The 23,920-nt window shown below is 47.0% G+C and overlaps 1 protein-coding gene across 8 annotated transcripts in view; it reads right to left on the bottom strand.

Moving 5' to 3' along the window:
- The window catches only part of ZNF384 (zinc finger protein 384), a 28,723-nt gene extending 6,469 nt beyond the window's left edge, over positions 1 to 22,254 (bottom strand). The window contains exons 1-8 of one of the 8 annotated variants that reach the window (XM_035140918.2): positions 22,159 to 22,254; positions 16,718 to 16,788; positions 16,388 to 16,628; positions 13,994 to 14,312; positions 10,271 to 10,393; positions 2,843 to 3,067; positions 2,094 to 2,276; positions 1,162 to 1,240 (exon numbers count right to left, since the gene is read on the bottom strand). In XM_035140918.2, coding sequence (XP_034996809.1) covers positions 1,162 to 1,240; positions 2,094 to 2,276; positions 2,843 to 3,067; positions 10,271 to 10,393; positions 13,994 to 14,312; positions 16,388 to 16,628; positions 16,718 to 16,783 — 1,236 coding nt within the window. In that variant the 5' untranslated portion in view covers positions 16,784 to 16,788; positions 22,159 to 22,254. The other 7 variants (XM_060269167.1, XM_060269171.1, XM_060269169.1 and 4 more) reach the window with 7 other exon arrangements.
- Positions 22,255 to 23,920: the final 1,666 nt, after the last annotated feature.

Genomic DNA, 23,920 nt, shown 5'->3' on the forward strand with positions numbered 1-23,920 from the left:
CTCTCTCTCTCTCTCTCTCTCTCTCTCACACACACACACACACACACACACACATTTCTTCAGGCTGCTTATTTTGATTCAGAATTGCAAGCCTGTAGTAGGATAAGACTGGTCTGTTCCATTTATTGCACAATGTCTAGTGAACACTTCATTAATTTTATGCAATATTGGTACTAAAACTACTAATATTGGGACCAGAGAATCATAGAATTGTAGTCGGAAGGGACCCCGAGGATCCTCTTGTCCAGGGGTCAGCAAACTTTTTCAGCAGGGGGCCGGTCCACTGTCCCTCAGACCTTGTGGGGGGCCGGACTATATTTTGGGGAAGAATATGAACGAATTCCTATGCCCCACAAATAACCTAGAGATGCATTTTAAATAAAAGGACACATTCTACTCATGTAAAAACACCAGACAGGCCCCACAAATAACCCAGAGATGTACTGTATTTTAAATAAAAGGACACATTCTACTCATGTAAAAACATGCTGATTTCTAGACTGTCTGCGGGCCGGATTTAGAAGGCGATTGGGCCGCATCCCCCGCATTTGGGGACCCCTGCTCTAGTCCAATCCCCTGCAAGGCATCTATCCCATTTGGGGATTGAACCAGCAACCTTGGCATTATCAGCACCACGCTCTAAGCAACTGAGCTATCCATAAAAGCAGACTAAACTGGTTGAACTTAGGCCCCACTGAGATCAATGGGAGCTGTCTTATCCCCAGCCCACCCTCCAAAAATAACTCTAGGGATTTCAATATTTTCACAATTCTTTTAAATTCTGATGAACGCCCCCCCCCCCCACAGTAAACAACTTCCTGCTCATTCTAGGCCAGGCATAGGCAACCTTGGCTCTGCAGATGTTTTGGAACTACAACTCCCATGATCCCTAGCTAACAGGGCCAGTGGTCAGGGATCATGGGAGTTGTAGTTCCAAAACATCTGCAGAGCCAAGGTTGCCTATGCCTGTTCTAGGCTCTCAACACAACCCTGGTCACACCCACAGATCCTGCACTTGAGGAATGAACAGATATAGAGATGCCTCCTTTTCTAACATTAACACTCTCCAGCCACAACTCCTTTCTGCTCTGGTTTGGAGAAACAAAGGACCATATAGTGTCCTACTTCAAAAGGGAATATGAAGCAATTTCACCACCTTACCTGCAGGTTGGAGAGCTGCGTGAAAGCCTTTTCGCACCCAGGGTGAGCACATTTGTAGGGCCGGTCTCCAGTATGAATCCTGCCGCAGAAAGGAAAAGCGCAAAGGGAAGATGAGCAGAAGAAACACAGAAAGAGAACCCTGCTCCCAGACGCTCCGATCAAGCCCTACAGTTGAGCTAAGCAAGAGGTGAACTCCCCTCCACCAGGCTTATTCGTTCAATTCTCTAGTGTGAACCCCATGTCGCAAACCCTTACTCCTTCGACTTGAGCTAGCTAAGGGCAAGGGGGAAGCATGCAAGATTGTGCAAGAACAAAAGAAGAGGGACAAGCAGCTCCTGGACAAAAGGCAAGCTCACCGGTACCACAGTCACCCGCAGTTGTGCCAAGGCAAGGGACTGGAGAGCAAGATCTCTGCTCAAGCGGAGTCTGTGGGCAATTTCCTTCTGCCCTCCACAGTGCCCAAGGACAGGCCCACAGATCCATTCATTGGCCTTACAAAAGAACCAACACCGTCCCCAAGGCCAGGCCAGAATTGCTAAAGGAAGTGGCTCCGCTTTCTATCCAATGGAAGCTTCCCCACACCCTTGCGCTCCAATTCTTGCCATCCCTCCCCCTTCCCATAGGTTGGGACCCCTAATGACCCGTGTCTGCCCCCCACTCTCTCTCTCTCTGTGACCCCCTGGGGGAAATGTGGGGGGGGGAGAGACTTCCCCAGGGTAGGCCCCTGCCCACCCCTGCCCTGGCAAGGTCAGTTGTCTTTTCTGCAGCCCTCACTCCATCCTCTCTGGTGGGCCGCTCCCTTGCGATTGACGGGGCCGTTCTACCTCCCCCCCGCGCCCCCCCACTCTGCATGCTTGGCGTGCGTGCTCCAAAAAGGTGCATGCTGACGGCACGGGGGGCCAGGCTGGGCCCCCAGCCTCCTTGGCCCTTACCGTGTGTGCTGCTGTAGGTGGGAGAGCTGGCGGAACGCCTTCTGGCAGTAACGGCACGTGTAGGGTTTGACCCCCGAGTGGATGCGGAGGTGCTGGGCCAGGTAGGACGTGTTGGCGAAGCTCTTGGAGCAGTGAGGGCACTTGTGCGGCTTGACAATCGCCGTGTGGAGCTTGGAGTGGATCCTGCCGAAGAGGAGGAGGAGGAGGAGCAGGGGCAGCAGTTGGGATATGACCGCCAGCTGGCTAGCAAGGACACAAGGGACGGCGCCATGCTGCCTGGCGACAGGGGAGGAAAACCAAGGAGCGCTCTTGCCCCGAGCTCCAGCAAAGAAAGAACGAAAGGCTGAGAGCGCTAGCTGCACCAGGAGGTCAGAGAGAGGAGAACCGGGCTGGCAGAAGTGGGCGCTTGGGAAGCCCCGGGGGCTGGGGTAGGCTTGGGGGGGGGTAGGGACGGCTGCTCAGGAAGTGCCGTTTGGGGAGGCTGCCAGTCCTGACCTACAGCTTTCAGTCTCCCACGGATCACAGAGGAATGCCTGTCTTTGACAGCTAAACAGCCCCCCTCAACTCGCCCCGGGCGGCTCTTTAGAAGAGGGCTAGAGAGCACACACTGAGGAGTACCTTTGCTCGGTGCACTAATGGGGGAACCACTGGCAGTCAATGTCAACGCTGCCCTGAGCAGTCTCCCCCCCATGCGAAGATGCCGGCAGCACATGCAGCGCGGAAGCCTCCCCCGCCCTCGCGGCCCTTACCGTGTGTGCTGCTGTAGGTGCGAGAGCTGGCGGAAGGCCTTCTGGCAGTAGCTGCAGGTGTAGGGCTTGGCCCCCGAGTGGATGCGTATGTGCTGAGCCAGGTAGGAGCTGTTGGCGAAGCTCTTGGAGCAGTGAGGGCACTTGTGCGGCTTTGCCTCGGTGTGGGTTTTGGAGTGGATCTGCATCTCCGACTTGGAGTAGAAGGTCAGGGAACACATCCGGCACCTGAGACCAGGGCGAAAGAGACAGGATCACACCCCCGTGCCTGAAGATACCTATCCACTGCTCGCTAGAAGGTTGCTGCTTACCCCCAAGGGCTACCTCCTCCACCCCCAAGTTCTGTTTTTTTCCTAATTCAGTTCTGGCGAAGCAGATCTGCAACTAGGGCAGGGGTGGGAATATTCCATCATGGGGGACGTTCTGGGGCAATCACTGGGTGGGGCCCCCAAGCAAAACTAAGGGAGCATCCAGTGGGTGGAATTCAACATAGCTATACATGGGAGCAAAGTCTGCTCACACAACAAGACTTTCCCACTCTCTCCTCCCCAAGTGTGCCCCCCACAAACTTGTTCTGGGAGTCCCCCCTCCCCCCAGCCTTCCAGAGCAGATTTGGGGAACACAGGGGGAAGAGAGGCAGGAAGTCCTATTGCATGAGTGGACCTCGTTTCACACATGCAACAATTGGGGTGAATCTACCTCGGGTAATTAACTCTGCACATTAAACTCTGTGCAAACTACTCAGAAAAGTCAAATGTTTTGACGTTAGCTCAGAGCAAGGTCACTGAGAAGTGTCAGAAGACTGGGCATGGCCTGGGTAGAGGTCCAAGCGGTGGACAGAGGACATGAAGGCTGCATTTGGCCCGGGCCTCATGGCTCCCCACCCCCCTCCCCAGTGCCCTAGGATGTGGAGCTAAAGAAACCATGACAGATACCCATAATGGATGTAAGCTGAGATGCCATGATACAAGCAATTGCTTTCTGCTCTGTAGAACTGAGTGCTGATTTTACTCAACAATGCAATCTGAATCCACAACATATAGTGTTATAACAGTCACTTGCCTTTCCCAAACCAAAGAGCTAATCTCTAACCTATTCCCAAGCCTAGGTAAGCATTAAAATTATAAGACATCCCCTCTTTTCAGGAAGAAATAGCCACAATCACTGCAGTTCACTTATGAAAAGGATGGCAGATGATTGATGTGGAAACCCCTGCAAATCGTCTTAGTACCTGGGATACCCCTACTACCCCTACTATTGGATGGTAAATGTTGCTTACTTACATTTCATTAACAACAGAACATGTCATTTTAAATGCCATCATCATCAATATCACCTTAACATTTAGATAATGCACATACTCTAAAATAACTTCACACATTACATGTTTTTTGTAAGAATACAACAGGGTAAAGTTGGTCAGTATCAGCCCCATATTGCCTATGGGAGTGACTATGGCAGGCATAGGCAGACTTCGGCCCTCCAGATGTTTTGGACTACAATTCCCATCATCTCTGACCACTGGTCCTGTTAGCTAGAGATCATGGGAGTTGTAGGCCAAAACATCTGGAGGGCCAAAGTTTGCCTATGCCTGGACTATGGCTACCTAATGAGTTGAGGGAAGGCAGAGACAAGATTTAAACTAAGGATTTCCTGATTCATACCCCCACCTTCACCATGCAAGGGCTCAGATATGCTTTATAAGTAGGAGCACATTATTCACAAGGAAGATCACATGTTCAGGAAAGTCATGTGACCATAACTCAGACATTCTATCTCATTTTGCTTTGGCTGGTGGGAAGGAAACGGTTGCTCCATGATGTACAGGCCACCCTTTCATTGTATCCTTCTACATTTTATTTATTTAATTAAATGTTTTATTTCAATAAATGTATTAAAATATGTTTTTATGTATTTAAAATTTGTTTATTTTATTAAATACTGTACAGGATAAAAGTACACAGTAACAGACCAAAACAACAACTCCCATTTTAAATCCCTAACCGTCTTCTCATATGGCAGAGACAATTTTATAACAACACAGAATTCAGAGTTCATATGCAGGTTTCCATATGAACCTGCCGGACCCTCAGTTCACCTTCTGAGGCCCTTCTACGCGTGCCTCCTCCATGAGAAGTCCGGAGGGTGGCAACAGGAGAACAGGCCTTCTCTGCAGTAGCTCCCCGTCTATGGAATGCTCTCCTGGGATGTTTGCTTGGCACCTTCATTGTACACCTTTAGGCGCCAGGCAAAAATGTTCCTCTTTAACCAGGCCTTTGGCTGATTGCCATCCAATGCCTTTTAAAATGTTATGGGAAGGGGGGGGTTGGGTTGCTTTTGTTATTATTATGTATTTTGTGATTTTATATTGTGATTTTATCCTGTGAACTGTGGGTATAGGGCGGTATACAAATTTAGTAAATAATAATAAATGACAATAATAGATTACATGTCTTTACTTGGTACTTTTTCAGACCATTTGTGAAAGCAGAATGATACTGTAGGGGCATGAGCACATGGCATTAATAAAGCAACGCTTTCTGTATTTCACTCTGCCAACAGTACCTATTGCTTGCCTTTTTGGATAGATTTTTAAATAGTTCATGTATGAACTGGCATGCTCCCTTTTCCATGCAGTTAAAGCAGGGCTTTCCCAGACTAGCTATAGCTCCAACGCCCCCCCCCCTCCCAAAATAGCCACCCGGACACAAGGCTTTGGTTTGAATTTCTAGGATTAACTTCCTTTTTCTAAAAAAACAAACAAAAATGTCTGGTGTCTGGTAAAATTCAACAGATGGTTTTGATTATGCAAAACCTTTTAAAAATGGGAGCCTCACATGAAATGCCACACACTCTGCAGGTTTGAGTGTAAAGATCTCACAACTGGATTTCCTATAGATAGAAAATTCTTGCCATAGCTAAGCTGTTAACTCATTTCCCCCAGCATAACAGTCCTCAGCAACACAGCTGAAATGGAGCTGGCCTCTAGGAAAGTTTGCATAGGCATTCATTCCTCCGAGGAGAACAAGGGAAGGACAGAGAAGTAGCTGCTTTGAGAAAAAGAAGAGGGTTTTCAGTCTCAACTTTCCTTCCCAATTTTTCTTAGCCATTACATAAAAAGCTGGTCTTAAAAACTCCCCAATTTTCTTTCCTCAGTATTCAGAAAGCTGTGTGAGGTTCTCAAAACAGCTTTCTAAAAGGTTGCCATAACCATCTCAGCCTCTAAAGCAGGCAGGATCGCTGTGTGAGATCCCGACCACACACTGCTAGAAGAATGAAGATCAATAGAGGGAATATCATGGCAAAGTTTCCCACTTATGAAATGGTGACAGAAAACTACCATAGGAAAGCAGGACATTTCTAATCCCGCAGATGAAAAAGAATGCGCTATGACACGTACAGTACACATTTTGTTTTTAAGAACAAAGTGGGGTGCTTCAGATCTTAAACAGGGAACAATGACCCCTACGTAGATATTTCTACATGTTGCGCTTCCCTATTTCTTGGCGCAGGGACCTCTGCTTGCGAACTCACCCAAATCTTCTGCAAAGCTGCCTGCAAACAATTCAACATGCAGGAATGACTTGGGTCAGCTACAGGGAAGTGCTTTTAAGAGTAAGGCAAGCCATGAGCATGAAAACAAAACCAACACACACTCCTTTGTAGCTCACCCAGGGACCACGAAGACGCTTCTCCAGCTCTCCGACTTTCAGAAAAACGTACCTACACTTAACTGGTTCTCCCCTCTAGAAGCATATGAACAATATTAAAAAATGTAAGCCTGGATACACTTCACTTGGGCTGAAAAGCTCACAGGAACACCTCCTTCTGGGAGAGTCCCTCCCTAGCATGCCTCACATGCAAATGGTCCCCAAAGTTCAACCCTGCAGCAAGGCTGAGGAAGAACACAGCTTGAGACCTTGGCGAGTCAATGCCAGAATAAGCAGTACTCAGCTAGGACCTGATTCAGGATTTATGGATCTCTATGCTGGGACTGAAAGAAAGTATATACACCCACTGCTGTCATAGTAGTTATTAACCCATGCAAGCCGGAGAAGGAACTTCAGTGCTGCACTGTGAAAAGGTGGCATCCTTTTCAAAATCTTATGCTCAAAGCAGCCACATAGATCATCCTTGCAATGGTTCTATGTCCTCCGTATTTCAGAGAAGAGGCTAGAAAATTGAGCTTACTGAAATCCGACCTGGGGATTTTCTGACTCAAAACTCATGCCAAACCAGCCCTCCATCAAACTAAACACTCAGTGCATACTTGGGAATCGGCAACTCTTTTTAAGCACTGAGCTCTTCTTTGCTCTTGACTGAATGCATCTTTCTAAGCCAACCACAGAATGCAAATAGTTGCCAAAATCAAACATTACACCACACCATCAATTTCCAAGTGCTGCGGGTTTCTTGTTCCCCCCACCCCCCTGTAAATGCAGAAGCTGGGGTTTTTACTCTGAAGATATTCTCTCATTCATATGCATGCCTAAACAAGCTGATCTGGCAAACAAAGCTAAAACCATTTGGTTGTCTGGCAGTACCACCTTCAAACCAGTGGTGTCAAATATCCAGGCACCAGTATTAGAAACTCAGCGCCCAAAGGCTCCTTAAACCAGGTTACAGTCGCCAAAACAGAATGTCTAGTTGCCATTTTGGGGCCAGATGGCACAAAGGTTGCATTTTTCAATACGACATTTTGGTTCCTGAAATTCATTCCGATTGTGCATATAAAATACCACTAATAGAATTCTAAAGGATGCGTTGCTAGTGTGTGAAAACAGGCAAGATCCAAGGATCCCCAGGCATGCACCTCCAGATGGTGGAGACGTCAGGCGCCCTCCTGGCACCCGGGCATCCTCACAGTGGCTGATAGCTAGGTGCAAAATGCGCCTGGCAAATTTTGAACGCTGCCAGGCACATGCCCACTAGCACCAGGAATCAATCTGCAACAGGGTTCAAGGACAAGTGCCTTAAGTTGGGGGACGATACTGGGTGGAGTGGGGAAAGGCCCAGGCAACCCAGACATACAACGCCCCTTCAACAAATGCTGAGAAGAGCCGGGTGAGTGCACTATAATATGAAGCATCAAAACGGTAATGGAAGCCTAAATCTCCTGCGGTTAGTAGCACTGGAACCCACAGATATCACACACAAGCATGCTCTGATGACTGGAAGCAGGCCCCGAGGCTCCAATGAAAGTATTAGGTGCCCTTATTCCTTCCTTCCTTCCAGCTGGTGAACTCTCAAACAGCTTGGGGACATGGCCATTTGAAGAGGAGCAGGGAGTCAATGTCAAACTCACACTGGATTATGCCCTGTTAGAAATTCCTCACCAAAGGCTCCAGAGGAAACTTAGCAGCCATAGGATAAAGAACAGGAAGCAGAGAGTGGAATAAGCAGGCTGTTCTCACAACAGAGAAATTTAATCAGTGGGGTCCCCAAAGGACCTTCATCGGGGCCTGTGGTTTTAAGCTTGTTCATCTGAAGCTAGGAGCAAGCAGTAATGTAGTCAAATTTGCTGAGAATTGTTCAGGGTAATAAAAATAAAGAGGTTGAGAGAAATGAGAAATGTTCAGTCAATGTTAGCAGGTGGGGTGATTGACTAGGAAAGCGATTTAGGATTGGGGTGGATAAATCAATGAAAAAGACAACTGAGGGTACAACAGTGTTGAAAATGACATTCCATGTCAGGGATCATTAGGAAAGGAATAAAAATAATAATAATTGCCAATATTGTAAGGCTGGAGTTGCAATTTTTCAATTGACTTGCCTAAGATCCAGGACGTCAATTCCACCTTTTAAATCCCGGTAATGGCAGCATTTGTACAAATCTATACAAAATTTATATGCAGGCAGCATGAGAGGGATATAGCACTGATGCCTCACTGTTAGACTTCCCACAAGGATCTGGATGGTCACTGTGGAAAACAAGACGCTGGACTAGATCAGACTACTTTGGTCTGATCCAGAAGAGCTCTTATGTTCACTGCAGACTATGTTCACTTCACCACTACCATCATGCATGCACCTTCTCCTCTCAGGCAGGCATCCACACTTCACTACGTGAAGGCAGCCCTCAAAAGCTGGAGATGCACAAGAACTGGGAAAGACCAATGCAATACCATATGACCCCATGATGCTCTACAGTGAAAAAGGATAAGAAAAAAGGCTGTACCAAAACCACAAAAGATAAGATGGAGCCTCACAGTGGTGCCAAGAAATCAATCTTTATCAAATACAGTTCTTGCCTAGCTTTGCAGTGTTTTACAGAAATGATTATTGGATAGAGATTGATTTCTTGGCACCATTTTGAGGCTCTGCCTGCTCAACCCCTTCCTCTGTATGCTGCTACAACAACCTGCTTCACGACTTCACATTCATTATAAGCCTTAGCTGCAGCATTTTAACTGTGGATACACAGAACCATCTTTCTTAAAAGTGTTTCAACAGGACGGACTTTGACACGCTCACAAACTGGACTCATTTCCAACAGAGGGGAGCATCTATCTGCACTTGATACCCACAGCTTTGGCCCAAAGTTGGATATGGCTGAATATAACATAACCATGTCCCATTAGGAGGCGGCAGTCATGAGAGGGCTCTGGGAAAATAGCCCTGTAGTTCTGGCAACAAAACTATTCCGCCCTGCCTCATTGTAAGGACTGTATGAATGAGAAAAACCAAACCTAGCCTAGAGGATGCGATGGATGGTAGTTACATGGCACAAAGAGTATCAGGAGCTTCTACAACTAGAACTCTTGCTGTTTCACCATGTGATGAGCTTCTGGATCTGTAAATGAAAGCGCTCCCTGCCTGCAAAGTATTCTTCAGCTACACAGTGACTTATTCCCAAGCCTTTTGTCTTCTCCCCATCCTCAGACCTCAAAGGACCACAAAAGTTATCGGGTCCAGTTGGGACTTTGCCTAGGCCATTGCAACCTCAACTGTACATGCCTGCCCAGCAATGACGAGGTCTCAGAACTGGTCACTGATACACCAGAGACTAAAGCCAAGGCTCTGTGTCATGGTCAGGTGGGCAAGATGTCCCAACCCAACATCCAAAGCCCCCTTGAATAGCATCAAAGAGGAAGTGGCTAGTAAGAGGCTAGGAATTTTCAAGGGACCCTTCTATGAATCAGCCTGGGTGGAAACACTTCTGAACATGAGATCTTGTTAAAAGTTCTACTGTTTACTGAATTAAATAGCTTCACGCTATTGCCCTTTAGGCACACAAAGAACACTGGGCATCGCATTTTGCTGCCTAAGCTGCTGTAGGTAACTGAAAGTCTCCCGCCACCCAAAGGCTATTGCTACTATAATTGTATTCTGCAGCACCTTCTCAAGATCTGACGATCCCAAAGCATCAGCGCCTATTTTTGCTTGAATAAACACTCAGAAACAACCACAGTTTTGAATATCAGTACTAACTTGAAGTGATCTTTTCCATGAACGAAACCAGAAGCTGGGAAGTCCAAGCTCTGACAACTATACCAAGTATTAACGCAGCCAGCACATCCTGCAAACCATGAAGTTCTAGGCTCCCCAGGGATCCTGGTCAACAGAGAGGAAGATTTTCATAATCAAAGTTTAGTGGAGGGGGAAAAATCAGTTACACTTTGTGGTGGCGATCTCACACCCACCACAGAATATTAGCTTATAAATTGGGCTGAAATACTTGCTGCCAGATTGGGTCCAATTGGTACAGATTAAGAGAAAAGATTCAACAAATCTACGTAGGCAGCAGTTATCCTGTTACAGCAATGCCAACCCTTTTAAGCTTCACTTCTATAGGACAGCAGCTCCAATCTGCCACTACTTCTAGTCTGTCCTTGTCCCCTTAGTAGGGTCATGTGAAATGCTGCAGTGATAGTAAGTCACAAATAACAGAACTCACCTCCTATGCGATTCTTAAAAGGTACAGGCAGGCCTATCAGGGTCTAGCAATCCCATTGCCCCAGGCTCTGAAAGCTCAATTGCACATCTGCTTCCTTATCCCTTACGTCTTACTTTGTCCTTGGTTCTTCCCTGCTGCCCCATTTTATTATACCCAACCAATAATAATTGCTTCCTTAGGTTGCAACTTTCTAGCCCACTTGCTTCTTCGTTCTGTTTCCTCTAACACAAGTTTTTCCCGAACTTGGGTCGCCAGCTGTTTTTGGACTACAACTCCCATAATCCCTAGCTAGCAAGACCAGTGGTAAAGGATTGTGGAAATTGTTGTCCCAAAACAGCAGGAGACAACAAGTTCAGGAAACGCTGCTCTAACCACTCCCGCCTTCCTTCCCTATGCCACCTACTCCCCCTTGACGCTGAGATATCTCTCTTTTTCATTAGCCCTTTCTTCCCACAACTCCAAGACTTCTTTGCTCACTAGGCCATTCCTCCCTCACCTGCTCTTCCCTCAGACTCTGATTTCTCAATCCATCACCAACTCTGCACTCTTCCATCAGCCACTTTGCTTCTGGGCTTCCTCTCCCTTGACCCCTTTCACCATTCTTCAGCCTGTTCCTCAAGGGCTTTCAAGTTTTTAACCCAGCAGAATTGGCAACATTCCCCTTTTTTAACCAAAGTTGGGCTGAAAACATTCTAATGTCTTTGCTCCTTGAGTACCCGGAACGATGTCAATGAGAATGTGCTGTGCAATCACACCTGATCATCCAATCAATGTCAGAGGCTCCATATTTTGTACTGCACTGGAGCAAGGAGTCAGAAGTTTCTTTGGTAGAAATGACAAATACCGAAGAAACAAGCCATTTTAATCTGAAAAGCAATTTGCTTCTTCAACAGTCCTAATAAACTACTATAAGCATATTAAGAAACTACAAGTTGCATGCAAAATACTGCCGCCTCGCCCCAATGTAGTCATATAGTTTTGCTGGATTATGGCCACAGAGGACAAGCCAAGCCATTATAATTTGGAAACACTTGAGAGACACTAATAAGCAAACCAGGACAGCAGCCCTCACCAACTACAGAAGTCAACAATGGAAGTAAAAGGATAGAGTGCCAGCAGCACAAATCCTGCTTTGAATTCAGTTGCAAAACAAAAGGACAAGGTAAAACAGATCTAAGAACACTCCTCAGCACAAGTTCAAGACAAAATGAGCTGGCTTGTACCAATGCCCTATAATGATCCTGGATTCCAGCAAACTATTTCATGCTACTTATTAAAAATAAATTTAGTATGCAAGACCATCTTACTTAAATGGAAGAGAACCCTGTAGTATGGACAGCAAACACCCCCACACAAGCACAACCTGTTCAGCCACACCGCATGTTACAGAGCTCAGCACAAGAGACAACTGGAATTGCTACTTGAGAGACAAATTCCTCAGAATTACGGAACAGACAGAGCAATAGTTCAGCTATGGCAATATACTGAGACTACAAATATCAAATATTCAGAATCCACCCTAGGACAAGGAAAGTATGACCATTCAGTATCTCATATTTACACAAGACTTGCAGCAGGTGGAATTAAATATGTTCTCAGCATAAAATTATAGCCCCAGGCAATTTGCATTAGCCTCTCGAGAGTCCAATACTTGCTAAAAGTTAACAATGGAATATAATCCTGGGAACTGAGGGCAACTTGTTTCTGTCTGGGCACCTTCACTGGCAACAAACAGACCAATCAAGCATTAGAAGGACACAACCATTGTTATCAAGGAAATCAACTTCCCAATCATTTTCCATGGTCACATTTGACTTCAAATCTCCATTTAGGCTGAGATGTTAAGCTTAGACCAGGCATCCCCAAACTGCGGCCCTCCAGATTTTTTGGCCTACAACTCCCATCATCCCTAGCTAACAGGACCAGTGGTCAGGGAAGATGGGAATTGTAGTCCAAAACATCTGGACGGCCAAAGTTTGGGGATGCCTGGCTTAGATTAAGGCACCCAAGACAATAAGGAAGCAGCCCCATGATTTCCTTCTTTAGCACGTTCACTTCCAAGCGACTTTTACCAGATATGCGAAGAGGTACGAGAACGCCAAAATCTGCAGATACTTTCCTCCTGTTCTGGTCCCTAACACAATCAACCAGCTGAGGGTGTAATCACTAACAAGCCTGCTTAGAGTTCTGGCAAAGGAAAACTCCGTATCTCAGACACTACAACCACCAGCCAACACGTTAGCATGCATTAGCATCCATCAAGGCTAGGAACCTCTACTCATAATGTATAGACAAAACTCATTTTGCACTACACAAACCTTTGCACTCAGCATCTGTGGCAGAAAAACTTAAGATATCACTAGCTCTCTAGGCACCCCCCCCCAAGTGATCTGGGCAAACCCCTCATTGAAGTACGAAATCTATAAGAGAAGTAAAGTGGAGTTTGAGGTGCTGTTTTAGCTCATCCAATTGAGGTCAGTCCAGAAATTGGTAGCTTTGCCTCCCCAGCCCCCAATTCTCTTTCTCGACTTCCCCTCCAGTTTTTCCTCCTACATCTCTGTTTTAAAACTTTTGTTCCGTTTGGGTTTCTAATGGAATGCATAGCCTCATGTTCTTTCTCCAGGTAAAGGGATGTTAAGGTGATCTACAAAAGCTTTGTTTTACCCCAGTTCTCCTATCACAAACCTGCAGCAAAGGAAAGCCCAAGAAGCCTTAGACCAGAGGATAACTCCTGATTATTAGCATCTCCCATCATCTTGGAATAGGCAACACCTGTGCCTTAGGCGCTTTTCCCTTTCCAATTCGTCTGTCTTTCTCTCTCCTGAAGCATATCTACCTTTTAGTGACAGGTACAAAAAACGCACACAAAAAAACCATGGCATCCCCTATAAAAGCCTTATAAGGGATGCCATGTATTTCTGGCATCTATTGCTGCCCCCTGTCCACAATTATCATGGCACCAACACATTGCTTCTTCTCATTCTATATGTCCTGATCCTCTAGAGATCGACTCAAATAGTTGCTGGTCCTATGTGAATGCGGCTGCTGTAACTAATCTTTTATTTCTGTAATTAACCATTTATTCAATTATTCCAGCATTGGTTGCTCATCTTATTGCTAATTCCAGAGTTGCCCTTGAGCCATGCCATGACGTTTGGTTCATGAGCCAAGACCATGATTAAACCCGAACCAATTAAGTCTAAAATTCAAAGTGCACACTAGCTGCCCATATGCAACTTTGAGTCCCATAACCACACCTGTATGTCTTGCCATCTTTGTGCTGGTCTTCATCATCCTCATTTGATAACACAAAAGGGTCACTCATCTCTGGCAGGCCAGATTCCTGTAGCCGCTTCTTTTTTCGACCACGAGCTTTGGGGGTTATACCTCCAGCACCTCCGGCTGCCCCACCCTCCGTGGCCCCCTTCTTGGAAAGGTCAGGTACGACTTGGAGAGTTGCCTGGGAGCCAGGGGGAAGCGCTGAGACAATCATTGGTGCAGAGATGGGAAAGGTTTGCACGGAAGAGGCTGTGGTCACCAGAGAACCAGAGGGAGAAGTGATCACCAGGCCAGGACCTGCAATGAGGAAAAAGGGAAGGGTCAGATTCCAACTCCATCTTTCAAGATGGCAAAGGAAAGAAGACCTACACATTTAACAGTTTTGCCACATAAGGCATTCCATATGATGCAGTAATTAAGACTCGGACTAGGACTTGGGTTGCTGCGAGGATAAAAGGGGGTGGGGAGAGGACAGCGCCGTCTTAAGCGCCCCTGTCGCCATGGCGCGCCAGATCTCTCCGGCGCCCTTCCGCCCCGTTTCCCAGCGTGGTGGGCGCGGCGCTGCTGCGCGGCGGGCGGGCACACAGCGCGATCTCTATGGCGCCCTCCCGCCCCGTTTCCCAGCGCGGTGGGCAGGTGGGCGCCGCGCGCAGCGGACCAGCTGGTCAGCGGGCGGGCGCAGCTCGCGGCGCCCTCCTGGCGGGCCGGCGCCATGGTGCACTGCGCCACCGGGGGTCTATGATGAGCCGGCCCTGGGAGAGGAAGAGCACTGAATGCTGGCTTTCAACAAATCTCACCACCACAATGACTGTGGTGCTCTTTTTTGGAAAGCATGAGAATTGGCTGATTTCTCTCGATTAGGGCCGGGTGATCTATTGATATATCACCCCAAACCGGCTGGCAGTTCATACTGTGCTATCAGTTTCATTTTTCTTTTTTGACCTGGCAATATATCACGAATCATGGTATGTGTTAGGGCTGGGCGATATATCATCCAAAACCGGTTTCAAGTCCGTATCATGATAATGATTTCATTATTTTTGACCTCGCAATATATTGTGAATCATGATGTGTGTGTTTTATGCAAAAATCACAGTGTGGGGAAAACCATGAAGCCAGCCAATGCCTCTACATTGCTCCATTCTTATTTCAGACACTGTGATATATCAGTATATCGTGATGTTTGTTGTTGTTGTTTAGTCGTGTCCGACTCTTCGTGACCCCATGGACCAGAGCATGCCAGGCACTCCTGTCTTCCACTGCCTCCCGCAGTTTGGTCAAACTCATGTTCATAGCTTCGAGAACACTGTCCAACCATCTTGTCCTCTGTCGTCCCCTTCTCCTTGTGCCCTCCATCTTTCCCAACATCAGGGTCTTTTCCAGGGAGTCTTCTCTTCTCATGAGGTGGCCAAAGTATTGGAGCCTCAGCTTCAGGATCTGTCCTTCCAGTGAGCACTCAGGGCTGATTTCCTTCAGAATGGATAGGTTTGATCTTCTAACAGTCCATGGGACTCTCAGCTGAAGATATATCACAATGTTGAAAACTAGATTATTGCCCAGCCCTATTCTCAATTGTGAAGCTGCAATGGTAGGTGGAGATCGTTTGCTGGTGATCCCCCAACCCTGCCCAGCTCCAAATCTGAGGAAGGCTGTGGATTGTTGACAGCTGCATGCCAAAAGAACCCAAAGAGCCTGGGCAACCCATGGCCTAACTGGGACCTCCTGTTCCAGGCTTTTCCTGCTCCTGGGCAGGAAAACTGTATAAGGAGAAGTTGACATTGCTGCCTGAGAACAGTTGGGCTGACCGTCAGAACTGAGATGCAAACTCCCCCCTCCATTCCCAGCCAAGTAGGCAAGAGGCAGGGGAGCTGGTGAATACAACAGAGGAAGGGTGTAATAAAGACACAAACAATACAGTTGCACCTTAGATCCCGAATGCCTCGTGAGTCGAATGTTTTGGCTCCCAAACCCGGAAGCGAGTGTTCCGAGAACCTTCTTTGTAACCTGAACATCCAATGCGACTGCTGCGGTTTCTAATTGGCTGCAGGAGCTTCTTGCAGCCAATTGGAAGTCGCGCCTTGGTTTTCGAATGTTTAGGAAGTTGAAAGGACTTCCGGAATGTATTCCATTCGACTTCCAAGGTACCACTGTACAGGACTGAAACCAAGACACTCATCTAGGCAACAAGTGGATAGTTAGGTATTTTATGGGACAGAAGCATTCAGGCCATACTGTGCGTTCGGACAGCATGCTCTTCTTTTTTTAACCATCTGAGACAAGGATTAGTCTTGCTCTTTGACCAAGAATGGCCCAAGCACCGTTTCTTTGAGCTGCACCCCTCCACTGCTACTACACCCGCCCAATCCTCTCACCTGTTGTCATGAGCCCAGCAGACTGCACAGGCACCACAGTGATGTTCTGCGTCACGGAAGCCTGACTGTGTGGAGTAAGCTGTTCTGGCTTGGTGTCAGAATCCATAGAAATGTTGGTGGGAAGGGCCACAGAGGTGGGTACAGTCAGTAGGGTGGGATAGTGGGCAGGAGCCAGACCGCAGCCCTTCTCTGAGGGCAAGAGCTGCTCCTTCATCTTGTTAATGAACATACTGTTGTCAATCTACAGCGGGAAGGAGGAAAGGGGAAGAGTTTAGAATAGCTACGGGGTAAACACTCCATGAAGCATGTTGCTACTTGGTTACTCCTTACCTGTCCTGAGACTGTGGGCACTGCTGGCCAAAAATATGGGGAGGAGTTGAAGTGAGATTCTTCCATTCTAGCTGGGGGAGATAAAGACAGAGAAGGGTTGATGTTAAACCAGGGAACCTTTTTATGTTACTACTGAAACACAGTGACTTTCTTATTTCAAGACAGCCCCAACTCTACTCCTGACACTCCATGACCTTGCTAAGCAAATTGGGGGCTGCTAATATGCTCTTATGTTCCACAGTCCAAATTATCCAAAATTTTCACTCTTCCTTCCAGTGCACTGCTTTGGGGGTCTCTCAACATCCACCTGAGACAATTTTGGAGGATGAGGAAGGAGGGTGAAGCTCTCTTAAGCTAATAGGAGTTGTTAGTTGAATCCCACCTATGGGCTTCATAGAAAGACGAGAATTTTGTGCTGCTTAGACCAACATGGCAGGAGCTGGGGGGGGGGGGGGGAACATTCATGTTTCTCTTGCTTTTCTCCTGAAACTTTGCCCAGATGACAAACAAAATACAGAAAGGGAGATGTTGCACAAATGCGCATGGTTGCAATATTACCAAAATCTTAAACAAAACGAATACCTTCCTTGGTGTGGAACTTTGGATGACAGAACTGCAGAACAATTCCTAACAACCTTGACAATGACGGTTCTCTTCTCAAGCTCTGGGAGGAAGACCTTTCATTGCCTACAGACAGCCACCCAATCTTAAGCAACTCCTCACCCACAATAATACAGCCACCAGACTTAACATGGACACTGGTACCAGAGCCAGCAATAAACCCAGATGACAACTTTGCTGCCACATACACCCAGACAATAATAATAATAATAATAATAATTTATTATTTATACCCCGCCCATCTGGCCGGGTTCCCCCAGCCACTCTGGGCGGCTTCCAACAAAACAGAAATTCTAAAATACAGAGATCCATCAAACATTAAAATACAGAAATCCATCAAACATTAAAAGCTTCCCTAAACAGGGCTGCCTTGAGATGCCTTCTAAAGGTCTGGTAATTGTTGTTCTCTTTGACCTCTAGTGGGAGGGCATTCCACAGGGTGGGTGCCACTACCGAGAAGGCCCTCTGCCTGGTTCCCTGTAACTTGGCTTCTCGTAGTGAGGGAACCGCCAGAAGGCCCTCGGAGCTGGACCTCAGTGTCCGGGCAGAACGATGGGGGTGGAGACGCTCCTTCAGGTATACCGGACCGAGGCCGTTTAGGGCTTTAAAGGTCAACACCAACACTTTGAATTGTGCTCGGAAACGTACTGGGAGCCAATGTAGGTCTTTCAGGACCGGTGTTATGTGGTCTCGGCGGCCGCTCCCAGTCACCAGTCTAGCTGCCGCATTCTGGATTAGTTGTAGTTTCCGGGTCACCTTCAAAGGTAGCCCCACAACACCATTACTGGCCCCAACAACATCAAACATACCATCTCAGGACTATTTAATTGTTCACCTTCTAACATTGTGTATGCCATCAAATGCCAACAGTGCCCTTCAGCTCTCTATATTGGACAAACAGGCCAAACGCTACGCCAAAGGATAAACGGACATAAATCTGACATCAGGAATCACAAGACAGAGAAACCAGTAGGAGAACACTTCAGTCTCCCAGGACATTCTATACAAGATCTCAAAGTATCTGTCTTATTACAAAAGAATTTCAGAAATAAACTGGAAAGAGAAGTTGCTAAATTGGAACTTATTACCAAACTTAAAACCATGGAGAGACCTGGTCTGAATAGGGACATTGGATTCTTATCTCATTATACATGATAAAGCTATTTTTAGCCATCTCACCCCTTGCTTTTTCCTGTAAGACCAATTGCAGTCGTTAACAGTCGTCAACAGGTTTACCACACCTATCAGCCAATCACCCATTCCCACCACCCCTCCCCACCCTCTCACAATATATAAGGGTCTGGTGACTTCTGTTTCAATGTATCTGAAGAAGTGTGCATGCACACGAAAGCTCATACCAATGACAAACTTAGCTGGTCTCTAAGGTGCTACTGGAAGGAATTTTTTAATTTTGTTTCGACTATGGCAGACCAACACAGCTACTTGCCTGTAACCGAGGACACAGGCAGCAGATAAAGAACCTTGCATTTCATCATTCTGAAGTCTATTAATGATTGCTGAATACTGGAAGTTCGAAAGAGGTCTCATTTGCTTCAGCCCATTGGGATGCAATGAGGTGGAGCCATATGGCCCAAATGTTCTGCTGACTTTGTTGAGCCAAAGGATATGTCTCTTAGTTCTGAATCCTCTGAGATCAACAGGACATTAAAAAAACCTTTTCTCTCTCCCATATGTGTCAACAAAACACCAAAGTCCTGGGTCCGGACTCCCTATTTGTAGTCACTCCCATGCTGTTAGTACACAACTCCCTAAAATAGGATATGCTTGATCAGTGCCATCCAATCTTAATTTTTCCTTCAGTCTGGAGGCCTTTGAAAGACCTGTAGACCTTTGAAAAAACTTCACTGCAAGAGTCAGAGTACTAAAAGAATACCCCAAACAGAAAATGCAATGGTGAATTTTTATAAAACACAACTGACATCCTTATGGGTATGTCCTGGATGTTTCACCTCATCATACACCCTTTACATTTTATGACAGACATGCCAGGAAAATGTTACTTTATTTTTTAAAGTCACGTCCAGAGCCACCCACAATATTTCATTATTATACATCTGAAGTGCATGCCAGTAGAGTGTTGCCAATAAATCATGTTCCCGTAGTTGAGCCTTAATTTAAGTAGGAACAACAGCTAAGGAAAGATAGTTTTACGGAATTTTGTAAAATAAACATGGAGAAAATGTGAGTTTTACACCACAGCACAACTTCCACAATGGAAAGTTTACTTAATATGATAATGCATACATATTTTCTAATACAAAACATGCAACACAGGCCCCCAATGACCTCTAATGAACAATGGTTGCTATCCTATGCATACTTCCTTGGTGGTAACTTTAGAATTGAATTATACAGAAAGGTTATTTCTATTGTCAAAGATAAGCCAAATAAACCTTTTTTCTCACCTCCAGTCACCCATCAAGGGTTACCAGTGCAACTTTAAAGCAATACAAACAAACATTCCAACCAAAGTTTGTATTTACTGACAAAACAGAACAATCTGCAGAAAGACCACATTGATTACTAACATGCTGCCACATATTCAAATTTCATTCACCTCCAACTTATAATTACGGAGTTCCCAAGGGTTTCCATCAAAGATTAAATATGGAGCAACAGAACTATTAAGAAACATTATTCTTGATATCGCCGATTGTTCAAAGCCAACCAAACTTATTGGGCATGCCTCAGGAGGGCGTGTTTAATTTTTCAACTTTCAAATTCAAAAAATGAGGGGTGCTAAGGACCTGAGAACTCAAAATATATTTTGGTTAAATTCATATATTTTAGTTTTGCTTGGTAAGTAACATGTGTGCAAAATCGTAAAGAAACCATTAAAAATGATTGTCAAGCACTTGCAGTTGGTTATATTATATTACCTGACATTTTCAGAAAATAAAAATTTAAAAAATGTTTTCAAAAAGTAATTTAAATGTTGTTCAATCACAAAAATAACAGATTTTAATTCCTTGCACCCAAAAACTTATTTTTAAGAGCCCTCACCAAAGAAATTTGCAAAAATTAAGTTTCAGCTCCTAAAATGACATGCCCTAATGCCTCAGGCTGGACTATAAAGTACTATGGACAATTAAACAAGCTACAGAGAAGGGATAGTACCTTATACAGAAATAAGTGTACTCAAGTGCCATATTTCAGGGGACTAGCTACTAATATCTGATACATCAATGCAGATTGCAAACTAGGACCTGTGCCCCTGAAAGGCCTGAGAGCAAGATGAGGTGCTTTTAAGGGTAAAGGGACCCCTGACCATTAGGTCCAGTCCTGACCGACTCTGGGGTTGCGCGCTCATCTTGCGTTATTGGCCAAGGGAGCCGGCGTACAGCTTCCAGGTCACGTGGCCAGCATGACAAAGCCACTTCTGGCGAACCAGAGCAACACACGGAAACGTCGTTTACCTTCCCGCTTTCGAACTGCTAGGATGGCAGGAGCAGGGACCGAACAACAGGAGCTCACCCCGTTGCGGGGATTCAAACCGCCGACCTTCTGATCAGCAAGCCCTAGGCTCTGTGGTTAAACCCACAGCACTCCAGCAAAGAAAAAAGAAATTGCAGATACAAACACCCTGTTTACAATTCAGATTGTGGGGAGCAAGAACTCTTATATTGCAATGCTAAGCTATGTCTATCCAATGTTAAATATAAAAACATTAGACACCACCCCCCAGAACATACAAGAAAATATAAAAACAAAGCAGCAACTTATCCAGTGGGCATGATCCACCTACTACAAGTCCTCTCCTTTCTGGAACTCTGTTTTGCCACCTGCTTCCATGTAACCCAAATGCCCTCCCTGCACAAAACCACAGCAGTTCAAGAAGCCACATTTTAGAACTGGAGTGAGGAAGGTTTGTTTCAGCATTCACACTGCAGCCCACAAGAGAACTGTAATGCACTTAAAAGCTGTACACTGAAAAAAGAGGATAATTCAGTGGGGAAGCATATGCAGCCCTTGCCCCTGGGAGAAAAGCGAAATGAGGAACCCATTTAAGCCCATAAGGAAAACTCTATCAGATCAGGCCATGGGCCAAACGCCTATAGAGAGCACCACTAGCTGGGCATGAAGCCACACACACACCCCTACCCACTATGCTGTCTGTCCCCAGCTTCTGGCGTTCAGCGGGATGCTGCCTCTGACCATGGAGGTTCCACGTGGGCACCGACCACCTTACCCTCCGCAAACCTGACTGAACCCCCGCCACCCTTTCAAGCCCTCCAAACCGCCGTACATAACGCGACGAGAGAAGCGGGCTCCCTTCTCCCGGTCCCCGAGCCCCCAGCCACCTGCACGCCGTTCAGCAACCCGCCCCGCCGCCTCAGAGAACCGCCAGCCCCCGACCCTCCGCCCGTCAGCCTCCCAGCCCCCAGCAGCCACCCCCGCCGCGTCCCTTCGCTCGCACTGACCCCGCCCGCGGCCCCTTGCTCTCCGCCCTGCCCGGGCCGAGGCAGGGAACAGCGGCCGGGCCGACGCGGAGTCCAGCGGCGCACGGGCCACGAGCTGAGGTGGGGCAGCCCCGGAGCCGCCACCGCCGACGATGCCGCCTCCTCCTCCTCCCGCCGCCGCCACCGACGCTCCCGCGGACAGCCAGGCGGACAGCAGGCAGCCCTTGTCTTCCGTTTCCGGGTGACCTAGGCCCGAGAGGGCTCCTTGCCGAGGGAAGCCGCTCATGTTTTCCCGCCCGCTGCCCATCGCCCGGCTCCTCCCGCCCGGCCCGGCCCCCGGAGGCAGCCCCCAGGCTCTGGCCCAAGTGGCGGCAACGGCAGCCTCCTCCTCCTCCTCACCGGAAAAGGGGGCCGCGAGTCACTTCCGAGGGCGAGGGGGCGGGGTCTGGCAACTAAAACTTCCGGGGCTCCCGGAGAGCTTACGGCTGGACAGAGGGCCCCTTCCCAATCCCCCCCTCGCGCGCGCCGGAAGTGACGGGGACGGCGGCCGAAAACCGGAGTTCCAAAACAGAGGGCAGCGGGCGCGACAACGGCAGCCGTAGGGACCGGGTCTGGCGGGGCGGCTCCCCTCAGCTACGGGCTTGAAGCCTGTTTTCCCCTCCTATGGGGAGGCTACTGTTTTGTTTCCATTATGCATGTTGTTGTTGTTTTTGGCTTGTACCTGTATTTTTTATGTTGTAAACCGCCCTGAGATCTACGGGTGGAGGGCGGTATACAGATTTAGTAAGCAAATAAATAGTAATAGCTGCCCCCGAGTTAAATCGGTAAAGAGGGCTGGCTCGCTCGCGTTGCCTTCCTCGGCCCTTTCTCCAGGCTTTTGGCCAGATAGCCGCACTGGGGTGATGGCTGCAGCCGGGGGGGGGTTAGGGTCTCTCTTTTTCTCCCTCCCCCAGTGGGATATTTCGGATCCCTTTCCCGAGCTCGGTCTCTCGGCTGCCGTTTTAAAGGAAACGCCAACCTTTTATCTTTCTGAGGTTACTCAGAGGTTAAGCGGGAAAGGCATTTCTGCCTCAGGGGCCAGGAAGAAGCAGTCCCCAGTCCTGCTCTGTAGAGTGTTTATTATTACAGGGGGAGAACAATTTGCATGAGGGTTCAGTTCCTGGCCCCTGTGTCCATCGGTGGAACGCGCATAAGCCCCTTCCGCCCTCTTCCAGGTCCAAAAGGACTTGCGCTTTGGCAGTCACTTGTCATTTGGATGTGTGCAAAATGGTCACCACCTGTATTATTATTGCCTAATAAATACAAATGCATTGGAATGGCTGGCAAACACTGGGGTGCCTATGTCTTGTTTATTGTTTATGTTACTAATATACAGAAGCAGATTTAGGGTACTGGGTGCTGAGTACAGAACAAAGTGAGAGTGGGGGGGCACCGAATTCAGGTCTTTCAGAAATTGCTGAAATTTGAAAGACTAAAGTCTGTCTCTGCTAATAAGGTGTGTGTTTTTCAGCTCTTGTATTGTAGATTACCATGTGATCTTAGGATGAAGGGCACTGTATAGGCCATAATTATTGTGCTTGCCATTGAATTATGTTGTCCTTGCTACTAAATGGATATTAAAAATGGATGTGTGATTCCCCCACACCCAGAGTCTTTATTGAGTGATTGCCAGTATTAGCCATAATGTAGACCCATTGGTTTCAGTGGGTCTACTTTGAGTATGACTAACATTCAATATCACTCATTGGTTTAACAGTGGTGTTACATGCTACTTCAGCAATGAGGTAATGCAAGAGGCAAGAACTAGTGGAGAGGTGTATTGTTTACACAGTTGGTGGTTTTCATCTACAATGCGATGGAAAATTACCCACTATAGTATATCTAAAAGGAAAAAAAAACTACGCCCAACAGATTTTACTCCCACGTGATCTTGCTTCCCCACCCCCAGTGAGTATACCAGACATAACCACCTTAGTTGAAGTTCCCAACTCTGAAACTTGGGAGACTTGTCTAGCCCTTTTCCTGAAAACCTTTAAGAAGATGGTGAAGACAGTGTTGCTTCACTAGGCCTTCAATAGTGGGATGGTTTGCTCCCTCTAATTAGTCTTATTACAGCAGGTATCTAAACCAACATGCATGTCCAGCACAGACATGTATTCAC

This window comes from Zootoca vivipara, chromosome 16, assembly GCF_963506605.1.
Source record: "Zootoca vivipara chromosome 16, rZooViv1.1, whole genome shotgun sequence".
In the NCBI taxonomy this organism is placed as follows: domain Eukaryota; kingdom Metazoa; phylum Chordata; class Lepidosauria; order Squamata; family Lacertidae; genus Zootoca; species Zootoca vivipara.